Here is a 17,898-nt window from a genome sequence, read left to right as displayed (position 1 = left end):
CGTACAATTGAGTGTTGAGAAACCAAATGAAATACAGGTCCGTCCGAATTTTTCCCCTACACCAATGTTCTGCAGGGGTTTGCGGTAGTAGCTCAGTCTAAAGGGACTTGGCTTGGGAACCTGAGGGTCGCTGGTTCATTCCCCACATGGACCAAGTACTGAGTGTAAACTGGTAGCTGGAAAGTCACCAATTTGCCTCTTGGGCACTGCCGAGGTGCCCTTGAGCAGGGCACCAAACCCCCAACTGCTCGCTCTGATAGCTCACCATTAATGCATGTATATAGGTCTTGTTTGTGCATGTGTGTATTTCGGGCCTGTGTGTATGTTCTATGATTGAATTTCCCCTCAGGGATTAATAAAGTGCCTTTCTTCTTCTTCATGCATTCATAAGAACCCACAAAATCAGTTTTTATAAACTTCCGGGTGCATTTTTCGGCCGAAAATCTGTGCTTGGTTTAAAACAGCTTTAAAAAGCTCAGTAATTAACTTATGCTTAGCTAAGCTAACCGCCTGCAGGCTACATATTTAGGCTTCCGTACCTGAGAGTGGTATTGATCATTTGAACTAACTCTGCAAGAACGCTACTGTAAGCATATTCTCCAGGATGTCAAACTACTCCTTTCAAGATTGAGTGCTGCCCTTTGGGACAGAAGGGAATTTGAGGATGAGGTGAAACTGACTTTGGCTGCCACTGTGAGCACTCTTGACCCTCACCGAGCGGCCCGAGGGCATTTGGAGAGTGCTTTATCCAAGCGAGGGTATAGCAGAGAGGGGGGCAGCTGATCCCCTGTGGCATTCTCCCTTAATTTTTCCTCAAGAACTGGGCCACACAAGATGATGGGTGCATTCCCAGACTTTGCTGCTCAAGTGTTTTTTATGGCCATCATAAATCATGCATTCGCTCCTGCTCTGCTCTAGAGGCATGTGTGTGTCTGACACAGGGAAATCCTTGTTGACAAACCATTTCCCACATCTCAAACATCAAATTTCATTATTCAAGACTGCACCGGGTTATTCTTACCTCGTGTCTGTGGAGCGGACAAGAGCATATCTTAGAGCACAGTCTGACGCGGATTGAATTACGCCTCCACGTAAATGCGTTTCCCTTTTTGCGGTCTCAGTTTTTGTATCGACGATTTCATCGGAGGAGACACAAATGCATCTTCCCTCTTTGCCAAGGTCTGGTGAAATAGGAGATTTGCATCCCTGGCAGCTCTTTTAAATGGACCAGCAGGTCATGGCCCCATAAATGTTATTTGGAAAACCCATGGGAGTGACCACACCAGACAATATGGCTCCCAGAGGCACCCTGGGCACTTATTAAAGGCATGAGAGAGAATGAAAAACAGCACAGGAGCAGAGGCTCTGTCTATATAACCAGGTATGATCGTGAAGGATTCCTCTGTGTTCTCTTAATTACTCTGGGTGAAGGGGTGAGAGTGTTTGCTGAAGGGCTTTTCCTACCAGAATATGAAAAACGTGTCCCTGTTTCGATTATAAGTCCCTCTCTTTCTATTTCACGACAGCTGAACTGCAGTAACCTCTAATTCTCTGCTTCTCACAGCAACCTTTTCTGACAATTACATGATATTTACAGGGCCATTGGTTTGTGACTGAAGATTAGCATATTATGCCGGGGAGTAATTCCAGAGCTGCATTATGTTTCTGGTATCAGCTAACAGGACTCCCATCACCCATGAGTGATGGGTTTTTCTTTGTTCCCTCCTCACAAACTAACAACACCCTACGCCCACTGCATTTGATAAATGGACTTCCAATGGGCTGACATTGACTCTTTATGTGCAGTGTAGAGTACCGCTGTGTTGGACAGATAATTTAGGGATCCCATTGGTTATGGAAGTGTGCTAGCGGGGGTTTCCTGTCAGCTCTTAACATATAGAGGCAGCTCGGAGGTCTGCGGTCCTCATCAGTATGGAGCTCTGGTACAGTGGCTACTATCAAAAACATCACGGAATAACTCCTTCATCACATCTGATTCATCAAGATAGTGAGCTGAATATGCATTAAGGGTGATTCAGACTCGAAATACTAAGTACTTTTTCTTTTTTTTGTGTGTTCGGTAAGAGAAACCCCCAAAAAACATCAATTTAATTGGAAAACATAATTTTACTGAGAATATACTGGTCAATACCATAAGGGTTTTAATGGAAAACAGTTGTACATGGAGTTCCTCATTCTAGTGTTCCCATCGTTCATATTGCTGCTTGACGTCGTCTCCGTAATTGTCTGTGTGTGAGCGAGGTGCATCTAGGTGCATGCACCACTGGATAAATCCCATTTGTATCCCATATTTGGAGTTTGCCAAAAACATGCGGCTGCTTTTACTCCCTCAGCGCACCGACTAGAGCATCGACTGAGCCAACAAAAACTCTTAATGGGTCGCTGAAAGATGAATTATTCATAGGTTGCATCGGCCTGGTTTTCTTGTGCAGATGTCTTATTGCCCACCTTGGCTCCGTGACAACAGCTGAGTAAAAACCATCTGAGACTGATGATGACCGTGTGGTTGTAGGTTTTAGCTTCGTCCTGTTTGGTGTGGTTTACCGCTTCAGGTCCCATGTGTAGCTCCGTCAGCCCTATACCACAGTACTAATGGTGGAAGACTCCTCTGACTTGCCCTGTTTGCCGGGCAAGGACTTGAGATACTCCAGGTGTCTGCGGGCGTCCTCCGTATTAGCCCTGACGTAGTAGACCAGGTAGGAGATGACCATGGTGAACCAGCCGAACATGACGACCAGCATGGCCACATCTGTAGTCCTCTTCATCACCACACACAGGTCTATGTCTGGCGCCAACAGGAAGGCAAGTCCTTGAACTCCTATTTCCTCCGGATCTGAAGTGTGGCACACTATGCCCGTCAGCGACGCAGGCTCAAGGTCCACGCGGGGCATCGCCATCTGCAAGTTGCAGTCACAATGCCACGGATTGTTTGTTAGGTTGGCGCGAGACCGCAGGCCCTCAAAGGCATCGGGGTTAAAGTTTACCAACTTGTTAGAAGAAATGTCTAGGAACTGCAGCGAGGAGCCGAGGCCTCTGAACGCCCCTGGCTCTAACTGGCTTAATTCATTGTGCGATAGATCCAGTTCAACCAGGTGGGGCAAACCTGCGAAAGCATTCGCGGGGACCGTAGTGAAGAGGTTGAAGTCCAGGTAGACGCGTCGTGTGTCATTGGGGATGTCCTGGGGGATCTCCGTGAGCTGCAGGTTGCTGCAGCGCACCGTCTTGCCGGTGCTGTCGCTCTCAGAGCAGTAGCAGCTCTTGGAGCAACTGGTGGCAGCATGATGGAAGCAGAAGGTCATTAGCACCAGGCTGTGCAACAGCAGACACATGACCACCGAGTGGCGCAGTAACCAGCCTGCAAGCAGGGACATCATGGGATACGGGCATGCTCCAGGAAGGACCACCTGGGCGCAGGAGGTGAAGTCCACATCAACCTCCCCAGTAGCTGTTGAGCCTAAAAAGAACAGAAAGTCACATTAGCAGTGGTGGGAAGACCACCCTTTGAAACAAGAGAAGTGCAGATTGCACTGTGAAATAGTTTCTTCAAGCAAAACATGGGTGATTAACAATGCTCTTCAGTGTCCATAGTGTTATGTAACACAGAAATCAGGTGGTACAGTAGCTCGTCTAATTGCAGCGAGGAGGCAGCGGGAATGCTGCAGTTCAGCATGTCGTTGGCTCAGAAACAACTGAACTTCTGTTGTATTCCCAGGGAAGTTTAAGAATCAAACGTTCCCTTCGTACCAACTAAATAAACAAGCTACGAAAATCCTTTGGTGTCACTATGCCTCCTTTATAATTGACATCCCTGCTATGCAGGGCTATTTCAGGACACAGAGACTGGCATTAACATAGTGATGTGACACCATGACAAAACATAAAACCAAATAGATTTTTCATGGAGTTATAGATATGGTATGTCTATCATGTTTCCATTTTTTTCTAAAACTATAGCTGCCATTCTGATGCAACAGTTTTATTAAAGATGACCTATTATGCTTTTGTGTTTTTCCCTTTCCTTTAGTGTGTTGTATAGTTTTTTTTGTGCATGTAAAAGGTCTGTAAAGTTACAAAGCCCAAAGTCCACGCCAAAGGGAGTTACTCCGCCTCACAGAAACACCGCTCCTGAACTGCCTGAAACGCCTTGCTTGAAGTCCCACCTTTTCTTCCGTAACGTGGTGATGTCACCAAGTAACACATTTGCATAATACCTGCCTAGCGGCTATTTTGGCACACCCTCAAACAAAGTTAGTTAGAGCGGAGCTGAAGCGGAGTCCGAAGAGTTCGTTTCGGTTGACCAATGACATCAGCGGGCCAGCTGACCGAACAGAGCAGACTGGGCTTTTCAGGAGGGCGGGGCAGGAGCTCAAACAGAGCATTTAAGACAGAGGGTGAAAAGAGGTGCTGCAGCACAGCCGGTATGAGAAAAGTAAAGCATTTTTTTAACATTAAAGCATGTAAACATGTTCGAGTAGAAACCCAAAATACAAGAATGCTCCTGAAAAAGAGCATTATAGGTCCTCTTTAAAAGTGTCAATTAATAAAAATGTCCCGGTTTGGTGTCTGTCAAGCTTCATTTAGTCAGAAGTGCAAGTAACACAGAGGTAAACGCTTGTCTGTGCGTCCTGTAAATTACACTTTATATTTTGTATGTACGCCTTTGAAAATAGCGGGTCTACCCACCCTAACACACTTCATTAATAGCTGATCAGGGCTACCTCCTATCCTGTTACTAATCCTCCTAAGGAAAAACTCCTTAAGTCAGTGTAGCATCAGTGTTGGCCACCCAATCCTTTTGTTGGGGGTAAATGCAAATGCTACAAACAGCATCAAGGCCAACAAAACAGACAACGTGATGGCCTGTCTTCTTTGAGACAAAAAAAAGGACCAGCCAGACTTCTTAAATTCTCCAAAATGGCTGGAGACTGGGCAAGATCCACTTACCAAGATTAAAAAATGAAATCGATCTCTAAGTACCTCGAAGTATCACATGACGTTGGGGGGTAGAGGACAGAGTGTGGTGGCAACGGCGGTGTGTATGTGTGTGTTAAGAGGACAGGTGACTTGTCTACGAGACACAGCTAATAACACTCATTGTGTTACGCCGCTTTTTAGAGATGCCTGCCAGACAATCCCAATAATGAGGGAGGGGATGGAGGCTGATGCACCGGAGCAAAGCACAGATGAAGCATCTGCCATTAAGAAGCTCTGACTGCTGTAGTTCGCCTCCCTCAGACATGAGATGTTTATCCATACATCTTCATTAAGCAACTTCCAAAAGGATTTCCCTCTGCACTTTGTGTCAGTGGGGTGCATGAGAATGTAAAATAGCATGACAGATGCAGTTGAACGCCCAAGGAAATAAAAAGTCTTGCCTAAAGTAAATGGTTAACATTATGCTCCTGTAAAGGCGATACTTTTCCTGTCACACAGCATGCCAGCCTGGTATTTAGCTGAGCGATAATGGGGGAGCAGGAGCAGAAGGCTGGTGACGGAGGAAGAGGAGGAGGAGGAGGAGGAGGAGGAGAAAGCATGTGGGCACGGAGGGGAAATTGGACACACCAGCACAGGGTTGTGAGAGAAAGAACGATATCAAGAGGATTTAAAGAGAATGAGGTAACATTACAATAACAACAGAGAACAGAGCGGGACACTAATGAGATATCGAGGAAAGGGGCGCATATTTAGTCAGTCACAGGGACAGCTGATGAAGACAGCTTGCAGTGAAAGAATACAGGGGAGAGGAAGGAGAGAAGTGGATGAGATAAACAGAATCACTGTCAAAAATGAGTACTTTTACTAATGGTCAACAAGTATAACCCATCTTACTGCCGTATACAGTAAATCCAATGAATCAGTTGGCCTCTAAATCTCGCGAGGTCTTCATCAGTGTCCCTAAAGTCATTGCTTCTGTGATAAATAACCCTCCAGCTTTTAATTTAAACAATAAATACAGCGCTCTTGCAGCCAAAGGTCAGCTTCTCACTTCATAAATTCACTGCTGCCAGTGCTGCACTCACAAGTCTCCTTCTCCAATTATATGAGGAGCAGTCATTTTGGACAGAAACCCAAACACAAGAGGCGTTCAAATGGAGATATGGCCAAAATGTTCTATCCCGATATTGTTTTTTTCATATCTCGATAATGATATATATCCCGATGTAGGTTATTTCATATCTCGATAATGATATATATCATGATATAGGTTATTTCATATCTCGATAACGATATATTTCACGATATAGGTTATTTTATATCTCGATAACGATATTATTCATGATATAGGTTATTTCATATCTCGCTAACGATATATATCACAGTATAAATTATTTCTTATCTCGATAACGTTATACTGTATATCACAATATAGGTGATTTCATATCTAGAAAACGATATACATATATCATGATATAGGTAATTTCATATCTAGAAAACGATATACATATATCATGATATAGGTTATTTCATATCTTGATACTGATATATATAACGATATAGATTACTTTATATGTCGATAACGATATATAAATATCACGATAGAGCATGTTTTATGGTAATTCAACAAATAAATAGACTATATGAAATAACCACGTGGTAAAGCCTATTTTTATATACTCCTGTGTGAATTAAATACTTGACAAATGAAAAGTTCTGAATATTTTCTCATTTAATTAAGAACTTTCGTGCAAAATGAACATACTGGTAAGCAGTTTCAAGAGAAATCATAGCGAAAAATAATGAATAAACATTTCCAGCTATACACTGACTACCAGTATGTTTACATGCATGCACACAAATAAAGAGTAATCAGATTAAGACAATAGTTTGATTTAACTACACTGGGTATTCCCATGAGCAGAGTTCAGATTTTCTACAAAATGTAAGTTTGTATGTGCTCGTTATCAATTTAGACGATTTAACTGCGTATCACGATATCTCGATATCTGATAAATTATCATATTGAATTATTGCCTAGCCCCAAAATGCAACACAAATACATTATATTAATACGTTTTGTGACATATTGTATTTTTCATGTATGAATCTGACCTCGAATTTGTGGCATCACATCACAGCTATATAAGCATTGTATGAGTGGCAAAGAAGCTGCTGGTTTATCAATGAGGGAGGGCGTGTGGTGGTGGATGACAGAGAGGGAAATAAATCATCCTTGACATCTTTAACTTGAAACTGCAGGCTTTTAATGCAACTGTAATCATATTTCAGTGCTTTTAGCTTTATCCACATGCCCATCCCTCACTCAATGCCAATCTCGATTACTAAAGAAGCTCTTTTTTGTTCCTTAGGGCAACAGCATGGCACTTGGCAGATTTCCACGGTGTACCTAAAGACCCCATTTCCCCCCCATAGAATAAGCTTGTTGAGTTAACCCGGAGAGCATTAAGCACACTGTCACAGGGGGGCTCTTTAATGTACAGTATGTTAGAGATTAATACAGGTTTGAGCTAATCAGTTTAAATATTCTCTTCAAGATTAATATCCTCAACTTCAATACTGAAACAACACTGATGATGTAATTAATTCATTTTGTTTTTTATTGTGCTATAAAGTGATTACAAAACGAGTGAAGACATGTGCAGGGACATATATAAAAAAAAGACCAAAATATATTATACAGAGAAAGACAAATAACAAAGTACAAAAAACAAAACTAAACTAAACTAAAACAACACAAGGGGATAAAAATAGGTTGAAGAATGTGTGTGTGTGTGTGTGCGCGCGTGTGTGTGTGTGTGTGTGCGTGTGTGTGTGTGTGTGTGTGTGTGTGTGATGTGGATAATGGGTGTGTGTTTGGCATTATATGAGGCTAGATGGTCATATAAGACATATGTCTACTCTTAAACACATACAGACATCCTTCCTTTTATGTGTATTGAGCATAGGGGGAACAAAAAACAAAACAAAAAGAAAATAAATGAGTAAAATATTAATATAATACAGTATATATACTCATACACATATATATTAATAATATGAATAATAATAAAGATGATGATGATGATGATGGTCATGATGTAATTAATTTAATCACAACACATTTAGGACATTTTAAGATGCCAAATTAAAGTGCAACAGTGGGTTCATTTAAATTCCACTCATAAAGCAACAAGCATGTGGTGAGAAATGAACTCATAGGGCGATAAGGAGATAAAGGCGATGCGTTAAGTTTGTCTTTCATCCTGTTTTAGTCCAACACCATCCACTGCTTGTTTTCCTACCAAGTCACATTTACAAACCAGCATGAAAACTCGAAACTACTTCATGGATTAAAGAATAGATGCGCGCAATATCACAAATAAAAAAACACAACAGAGCGCTCACTCACTTCGTCTTTGCAGCTTTGCCTCTCCTCTTCATGATGTGTTTCACAGCGAGTGAACAGCGATGAAATGGTCCGAGTAGATCGGAGCTCTCTCCGGAAGCTTCTCTTCCATCAGCTCGTTAAACTTGTGCTAGAGAGAGAAAGAGAAGAGGAGAGGAGGAGAGCTGCTCTGGCCACGACGCGCCACTGGAAATGCTCCTCTACAGCTCAGAGATCCAGCTCAGTGGCAGCCTGTTAGTTTCCACGCAACCAGACAACCACACTGTTAACAATGTCCCAGTAAAATAACAGTAGAGAACTGATGGCAGCAGGGTTGCCTTTATGTTACTGTAAAATCAACATTATTATACGGTCGCTGAAATTTACAGCTTTGTACTGTTAATGAAAAATAAATATAAATATTTCACAGTATTTTACAGTTAATTTACTGTTTAAAGATACATCATATAGCTGTTTTTCACCTTTTACATTATCTTACTGATTTGTTTTAAAGGTCCCATTTATAAAAAAGTGAGATTTTCATGTTTTTTTATTATAAAGCAGGCTTAAATCCTATATAAATACTGTGAAAGTATCAAAACACTCAATCCACAGGGAAATTCACACAGCCCGTATTCAGAAACTCTGCATTTGAAACAAGCCGTTTCTGCCCATTCGTGATGTCACAAATATACAATATATAGATCCTTGACACAATTTTAAACGTAAAACATTCTAAATGTGTCCCAGTTTATTCCTGGTTACAGTGAATGTGAATGTCATCAGCTGACAGGAGGTACACATGGACCCAAGCTGTTGCCTAGCAACGTTAATGCAATTCTGTTGCAATTCCGTCAGAATGCGCTAAAACGGAGTGTTTCAGACAGAGGGTAAATACAGGTATATTCAGGTGGACAGTATGAGGAAAATAACGTGTTTTTTTTACTTTAAAGCATGTAAACATGTTCTAGTAGAAACACAAAATACAAGTATGAACCTGAAAATTTGCATAATATGGGACCTTTAATGCACTATTTAGGTTGTATTTTTTACATACTTTTTAATAAACATAATTTTTTGCCTAGATAAATAGACTTAGCAGGTTACAGACATAGGAATAGTCACACTAAATACAATTAAAGGCACTTGTTAGGAAAAAGGGTATAATAAACTTGTTGACACTTTTCCCAAAATGTCTGTCTCTAGCTGGCTACAAGCACAGAATGCAAACCATAACAACATGTGAGTGAAAAACAATAAAGCTAATTCACTGATTTTACAATCATGTACAATGTACAAGCCTCACATGTGCAGATCAGGTCCCAGAATTAAAAAAATACTGCATGAAACTGTTACTGATGATACTTTAGACAGTTTATCAGCAGTACAGTGCTGTTTTTTAAGAATGCATTATAGTTCAGTTAAAAAACGGCCTATGAGCGTAATTTAACAGGTTTAGAGCGTAAGTAAAGCACTGTTTTTAGCAATAACAGGTTAATACTGTTGAAATCCTGTTGTAAATTAACAGCAATTGTTTACAGTGTAGGCAGCAACAGCGCGAGGGCAAAGGCATGTCATTGTTGGCGGTTGTAATCTCAATGATCTGATCCTGGATTTGACAACAACAAAAAAAATAACATTAAAGGGTCTATTTGTAACTTTCAGAAATGCTTGTTAACAGTGACACCTGTGGCCGTTGGATCCCACCATGGGATCCCAACCCAATAGATTTATACGTGTAAAAAGTTACAAACAGTGCCTTTAATGTAAAGTTTAGACGCATGGTGCGCAATGCATTTACGCACAGATGGAAAGGCTGGACTTGTTTGGTTGCCAGAATTTGAGTGTGCATTAATGCAGATATGTAATGTAAGGACTGATTGCATTCATTCATATCCTCCTGGGAACCGAGTTAAAAAAAAATGTCTTCCAATTACTTTTTTTGTGATTTCCTTCCTATTTAGGGTTAAAAGAAAATCTTAACAATTTAGGCTTGTTAAACATTATTTTTATCGTCCACTGTATAATGGACTACAGGACTATTTCAGGGTGAAAAGACAAAAAAAAATGAACAGATTATGGCTGTAGAGTGATATTAAACCAAGAATACATTCAAATTGATTAAAAACAAAAAACACACATGCCATATCACTGGAAAGCCTAGGATGTCCTCTTTACAATACACCAGGGGTTGATAGAGTAGGTCAAAAGAGTAAGAGGATATGCATGTGGACAAAATGTCCACAACAGAGGACACATGTCAATGGGCTGGGTCTTAGGAGGATATGCATGTGTTGATTGCTGTGAGAAGAAGTGGATGTGCATGCATCAGGTGCCTGTAAGTCACCCCTCCCTCTCACACACACACAGAGTGATCTCATACACATTTCCCCAACATGGAGAGGTTGTTGGGTTGGCAGCCCACACTAATCATGTATGATCTGAAAGCTGGTTGTTTTCAAACATGCAAGCCCCAGCCCGGCTGCCATGCAGGGCGGTGGATCTCTGGCCGTCTCCGGGCCCCCTTTTTCCTGCCTGCTGCCAGCTGATAAGGAAGCCCAACCAAATCCACTATGAAAACAGACTTGCATGGCCACTGGCCTGGGAGAGTCTGCCAGGCAGCCGGTCATAAGGTATTAATGGAATTAAAATCAATGAAGTGGGATACTCCACCCAAACTCATTCCCTGGAGCTCTGGAATGACACACTGTGAATGATTAACTGCAGCTATACTGTAGGGTCTTTCTTTCTTTCTTTCTTTCTTTCTTCAGGTAATATCATATAGACTGTCTTTTGTGACCAGTTACAGTGAAATATGACCGCTCGTTATGTCCCTGTATAATGCTCCTTAATTGGAAAATTCCAGTACTTCACAACTTGGGTCTTTTTGTCTCCATTTTGGACAATGTTAGCATTACGTGAAAGCAAAAGTGCCCCGGGGCCGCAGACCATCACATCATGCTTGTGTGGTAATTAGATTATTTGCAATTTTGTTATACCAGGGTCTGTAGACAGGTCCTGTGTCAGTTCTTAGTTCTCAGTTGTAATACCTGCATTTTTTTCAATCAATTTTATGCTTAAAAGATCCATATCCTTAAACTAATTTGAGTTAAATCACATTTTAACAAACAATTTACAGGAATACTGGTTGGTTGCTGGGGCTCCAGGTAAAATGGGTTGGGGAACTGGTGTGTTGGGGGCTCAATATCTCATTTTTGCCCCTGGGCCCATTAGTGGCTTTATCCAGCCTTGACAGCATGAATAGCAAATAATCTGTTTTCTATTTATCAATGAAGGGTGTTGATGGCAGAAAGGATTACAGGCAATTAAAACATCCTTATATACGTTATTTTAATGCAACTGTAATAATATGTTTGTGCTCTTTGGTTGTATCACGTGAGAGCGGTCAGACATCTTTTTCATGTCCTTTTCCTCATCCCTGTCTCATCTGGATTATTTATCTGGTTGCCACTGTATTATTTTAGGGATTTCACAGGTGTACTGCTGGATCCAAGTCTCAAACCAATTCTTTTAACATCAACAAATATATTTTTGTTTGTCACTTTGGACCATCTTACATCACTTGTTGTCATCCTGTTGGACTTCTCCTGTGTGCTGCCCAGGCAACATCTCTTGTTGCTGTGTAAACTATAACAGCAATGATCGTCCAGATTAACCTGCAGGAGATTGAGCTGCACAATGTCATATTGGGAATGGGCTGCTACGTTTTATGGTTACATTTGTTTAGCACTTTGAATAATTGCTTTGCTGATTAAGTTTGGGTTGAAGCGTTTAAAAGTCTGCTGAGGCTTGTTCTTCTTTGGTTTCATTGGACTCCAGCAGATAACTCATGTCTGCTGTCTCTACAGTGAAGAGGGGGATCACAGTGTGACACTAACCTGTAGATATATTGGCCATTTTAATGTTTTTTATTACATGGTTGATCGATAAAACCGTAATACATTTGTGTATCTCAGTCCCCCATCCCCATGAGAAACACATTGTCGCTGCTCTATAGTCACTCCTCTTACAGCCCTGAGGTTAAGAGGCTGCTCTTGTCAATTAGAAGGCGATCAGATAGGTGGAAGAGCATATGACAGTGAAACAGCAGAAAATAGGATTACTTTCCTCATCGTCAGAGGAGAGTGCACTGGCAGTCAGTCTTCAGCGTTATCAGATTACTTCAAATGCTCCGCTGTGGTTGGCAGCTACAGTAGACGGGCGCTGTATGCATTATCAACTAAGCATTAGTCCTGATACGCTTTCAAGTGGATCAAAGTTCCTTACTGTTTTTTTCTCTCTCCAGCCTGTCAAGTATCTCAACACAGGCTCAGGCGTCCTCTCCGTTACCCTGATACCTGTGCAGGTGGAACATACCTGCAAGCTGACATTAATCCATGAAGCCAAAGTGCTGAGTGGGATTTTAGGCTGAGAAAATATTAGCACCAAAGTGTCTACAATGTCATCTCGACAGGGTGGGAATGTTTCACCATTAGCCTTTTCTGTGTGCTCAGAGTTGCAGTGGAACTAGAGGACCCATATTAATGAGATCTCTCCCTCTCGTTCTCATTTTCTATCCCACTTTGTCTGCTCACACAAACACACATACATGCAGACGTATACTTACGCACACACACAAACACACTCTGTCTCCGGCTCCCAGCTTACTCCTCGTCCCCGAGTAAGATCAAAGTCCTGCCTTGTCTTTATGAATACAACATTACCCCGTGCTTTATTTATTTATATCCCTACCTGTCTTGAACCTTTTAATCAACTGTGAGAGAGGTGTATTAAAAGGATTTCTCTGCTACTGCCCGTATATCAGAGGGGTCACCTCACCTCATTTTATATAAAGATCCTTGTCTCTGAAGTCTGATATCATTGAAGGAAACAATGGACTGGAGATATGAAAGTGTTGTAAATATTCATTCATCCTTGCTGAATTCCCTGCTGACAGAGCCGGCTGAGTCTTGTCAAGAGCTTCAAAACCACCAAGAGTCTTCTGTTAAAGCAGATCATGAATGGCTTGATGCTCGCACTGGCATGTTCCGAGTGGTTTATGTTGTTTGTAGCTCGCAATACTTTGAGAGTGTTTCCAAAAAAATAATGCTAGAATACATTTTAAATATGTTTCAGTGGTTCCCAACCTGGGGATCAGGACCCCGACAATGGGTCATGACATTAATTAAAGGGGTCACATGATGATTAATAGAAAACAAAAATCTCATATGCAAAGTTATCTGTGTTTTTTTATTTTAAAATACTGTATTTTTTTGTATCTCTTCAGGGCTCAAACAATATTAAGTTTGTACATCAATAACGGTTAGGCTACCATGTTCACTATCTTCGTTTAGCGAGTTAGCATGCACAAAATACCCGGCATTAATATAGCAGCAAACAACTATTTGCTATGTAAAGATATACAGTATATAATAATGTCAAGATTCTCCTTCTGTGTGTGTTGTAATCCGAGCTTCTCCGTGCTTTATTGACATATAGCCGGGCTTTTTAGTGCATGTTCAAGCATGTGAGCGTGCCCCACTGGGTAGCTGGCAGCCGCGGCTTCTCTCATACGGCGGTTACAGCTGATAACGCTGTCCCGACCAACGGCGCTATTGTGGAAGCATAGCATCCACCCTCCTTTGTTACAAGCCAGCGACTCAGCCGTCGCCATGTTAAGAGCCATGCAGAGGCAATAGAAATGCTCCCAATCTCGCATATTGCACCTTTATTTAGTATTAAACACAAAGTAAAGCTGAGGCTGATGGGAATGTCATTCGTTTTTTGCAGGTATTTGGTCGTAAACCAAAGTGCTGGAATTATTTTGACCTGATTATGGTGCTAGATGAAAAGTCAAGGGATCACCACAGTTATTACAATTCATCATGCATGTCTGTACAATCTTTTATGGGCTTGAGTTGGTGCTATTTGGTCAGAGCTGACTAAGCTAATATAGGGAACCTAATGATGTCTGAACCTGACTGATGCATGCACAGGAACGATTTATGCACACATGGACTCCCATTTCAGTCAATACTGTTGAGGTCAGGGTATTTCACTCTGCCAGCTGATGAAGCTGGTTAATCCAATCGGCTTCCTTTGTTGAATCCATATTAGGTGTGACCTTGCTGAAGAAAAAACAGTTTTAAAAAAGTGAATTTCCGTCGTTACTCTATAGAGTTATGTAGGCGAAACACCTCATGGTAACATTCCTCACAAGTGTACATTCAACAAAGTGGCGTCAGTGATTGTGTTGTACGGCTTCTTAAATGTTAAGTTATTATAGTTGCCTGCCAACACAGGATAGAGGTGGTTAAAGCGGTTTTCCACTGCCCTTTTAAAGTAATTAATAATTCTTAGTCCTTCATTGTGTCTCTGAGACATATTTACAATGACAGCCAGGGAGGGGTTTTTACCGTAAAGGTCATGGTTTGGACCTCCAAGGACACTGCTGGGAATGTGATGGTCAAAACATGACCAAAAAGTCTTTCAGTGTTGAAAAGGTTAGAGGTTTACTGCAGATGTTATTTACTTCCTGTTGGGATGTCTGCAAAGGTTATGGCATGTTAAAGGTTTAAATATTCACGAGGCACATCTTGTTTTTTGTCATATAGTTTGCTCTTCTCATTTATGTGTTTTCTTGTGAGCATCGGAAGAAATCCATTTTTCTTTTAACAGTTTGCTGCCAGCTATTTCATCTGTCACACACCTGGAAATTACTTATTACAGTAATCATGAAGCTGTGATTTCAATTTTCTCTTTTCCATCATTATTTCATTCTAGCTGAGCGTTTTCATATCCATACGCACGTTATGTCTTCATGCTCTACTTCCTGTCGATCACCTAACACCCACAGTTAGAGATGCAACTTGTCTTTGCCTGGAAATGATTACTCAGAAACACTGAGTTGAATTTACAAACTCATGATGGTGTGACCTCCGGAGGATGTCCAACCCTAACACAGGAACTTATCTCAAAGAACAACCTTTATAGACATTGTGAGTTAAAGGCTCAAGTTGAAACATTTAACCAATGAATTGTGGGTAGAGGTATTATTTGACTCATGTATAACACAACCATCTACTTTGCAGTGGGGCCTACATGTTCTGGATTTGACCAACTAGTCTCAGCAAGGGGCAAAAGACCACTTCATAGGAAAGGTTTAAAGGAACAGTGTGTAACATTTAGGGGGCGCTATTGGCAGAAATGGATTACAATATTAATAAGTATCTTTTCTTTAGTGTATAATCACCTGAAAATAAGAATTGTTGTGTATTCGTTACCTTAGAATGACCGTTTATATCTACATACAGAGCGGGTCCTCTTCATGGAGCCGGTTGCCATGTTTCTACAGTAGCCGAGAAGGGACAAACTTAACACTGGCTCTAGAAAGGGTCACTTGCGTTTTCACGTTTTTCACATTTTCACATCAGCAACCGTATCTCCTACATGATTGGCACACAGGATGAGTTTCAGGTGGTTGCAATCTGCAACCTCACCACTATAAGCAGCCAAATCCTGTACTGCACCTTTAAAACTGGGGTTAATATATATATATATATATATGTATATGTATGTCAAAAGCAACAAATATATATACATATACATATATTTGTTGCTTTTGACATACATGTACATATGTATGTACATGTATGTCAAAAGCAACAATCAAATGTCTCAAATAGCTCTTTTTTTGCTGACCCACATTTCAGACACTCGTATTTTCAAATCCATTTTCGAGAGTATTTTCAGCGAGCTCTGATGGTCCACTCATATATCTTATCTTTGGTGCTCTTTGAGATGTCGTGGCAAATTAAAATCAGTTGCTGTCTCGAGAGTGATGAGAGTGAGGCAGCAAACACAATATTTGTCTCCTACAGATCTCTCCTACAGTAAGAGTGAGCACAGCTATATTTAGCCTTATAAAGTAGTACAAACAAAGAAACAATAAAAAACATCTACATGCCATAAAACATATTCCCGTACCAAGTGCCCTCCTCATAAGCAGGAAATCTCAAACATCTACACTGCCTGCAGGGGAGCTAATAAAAGGGTGACCTGATGACACAGGGGTCATTATCCTGTCCATATCCTGTCACCCACAGACACCCAACTTAATTCACTGTCTGCAGTATTATAAATGCATTTCATTATAAAGCTTACACAACATTCATATAAAATGTTTCATTACAAAACTATATGATTACATGCCGTACCACAATTTCCAGAGCCAAAATGAAGAAAAAAGATGCATGTTGAAAAGCATCCTAATCACTGTCAACTGATATATCTTTTTTCACAAAATTTTCTTCTGGAACAACCTGTCAAGTGCTCAGCTGGAATCAGTGTCTGTTTACCTGTCACCCTAATATCTGTAAAGCAGCTCTATCCTTGTATGACTGACATCAAGCTGCAGCAAACAGCCCTTTTAGACAGCTATCAACAGATCTGTGACACATCAAGTTTCTTTCTTCCCCAACAGTGGAGCTGTATCAGGCCTCAGAAAAACACAGGGCCATCAATAAATGAACAGGAAAGCAGGTGGTACTGAGAGCGCGGGTGTCCATCTACTTTGCTAACGTCTCTCAGCAACTTCGGATGAGCGACTATTTTTGGACGCCGAGTACTTAGTATTGCCTGTTTCAAACTGCCCACTAGTACTAGATAAGAGGAAGTCTGTGTGTGAGTGTATTTCAAGGTTAGAATAGTAATGGCATAGTTGAAAACAACAAAATATGGAACTGTATTCTTTTAAAGGTGCTCTATATATGATATATCCAAAGCATTAATAAAGCAGCTAACAGCTATTTGCTATGTAAAGATGTAGTAAAAATATAAAGATAACGTTGTAATCCAAGCTTTTTTTTTACATAGCCGGGCCAGCGGCGCATGCTTTTAATGCATGTTCGTGTATTTGAGCGTGCCCCACTGGCTAGCTCATGGCTAAGCCATGTTGAGAGCCGTGCAGAGGCAATAGAACTGCACCCCAATTTCGCATTTAGCACCTTTAAATTACCTTAAGACTATGTACTCTTAAGATAAATACATTTAAAAGAAAAACACTGCTTATATAACAAGGAGCCAATGGAAGGTATTCTACATCAACATAACTTGAATTTGCCCAACTTAATTTGTCAGATTTTCTTGTAGGCTATTTGTACCACTTTACCATTAAAAGGAATAGTTCAACATCTTGGCATAAAGCCTATATGCTTATTTGCTCTCTTGCCGAGAGTTTAAAAAGATCAATGCCACTCTCACGTCTGTTAAATCTGTTAAATATGAAGCTACAGACTGAAAATGGGTGGAAACAGCTAGTCCAGCTCTGTCCAAAGGTACTGCACCTCTGAAACTCACAAATTAACGTTATATCTCATTTCTTTGGTTGTCATTGTTTTGTTCCTTTAGATTATGCTTCTGATTACAGTTTTGATGAGGTGAATATTTTATAATATATTAAGGTAACAGTGAATTATATCTTCCAAAATACGCAACACTCCCGTTCACAATTCTTCTTAAGAAAAGTACATATACAGGATCAAAAAAGTACATTT

The 17,898-nt window shown here is 40.8% G+C and overlaps 1 protein-coding gene across 1 annotated transcript; it reads right to left on the bottom strand.

The window, feature by feature from the left end:
• Positions 1–1,729: 1,729 nt before the first annotated feature.
• lrrc3ca (leucine rich repeat containing 3Ca) lies at positions 1,730–8,652 on the bottom strand. Its single transcript, XM_037754333.1, has 2 exons — positions 8,369–8,652; positions 1,730–3,475 (listed from the first exon to the last, which is right to left on the bottom strand). The coding sequence occupies exon 2, from the start codon at positions 3,393–3,395 to the stop codon at positions 2,598–2,600; it is 798 nt and encodes a 265-aa protein (XP_037610261.1). The 5' UTR covers positions 3,396–3,475; positions 8,369–8,652; the 3' UTR covers positions 1,730–2,597.
• Between the last annotated feature and the right edge of the window lie 9,246 nt (positions 8,653–17,898).

This window comes from Sebastes umbrosus, chromosome 20 (genome assembly GCF_015220745.1).
Source record: "Sebastes umbrosus isolate fSebUmb1 chromosome 20, fSebUmb1.pri, whole genome shotgun sequence".
In the NCBI taxonomy this organism is placed as follows: domain Eukaryota; kingdom Metazoa; phylum Chordata; class Actinopteri; order Perciformes; family Sebastidae; genus Sebastes; species Sebastes umbrosus.
This window is presented reverse-complemented; position numbering and strand designations above follow the sequence as displayed.

Bases quoted from the DNA above. Each gene is read 5' to 3' on its own strand.
- lrrc3ca (XM_037754333.1), bottom strand. From the start codon at position 3,395: ATGATGTCCCTGCTTGCAGGCTGGTTACTGCGCCACTCGGTGGTCATG.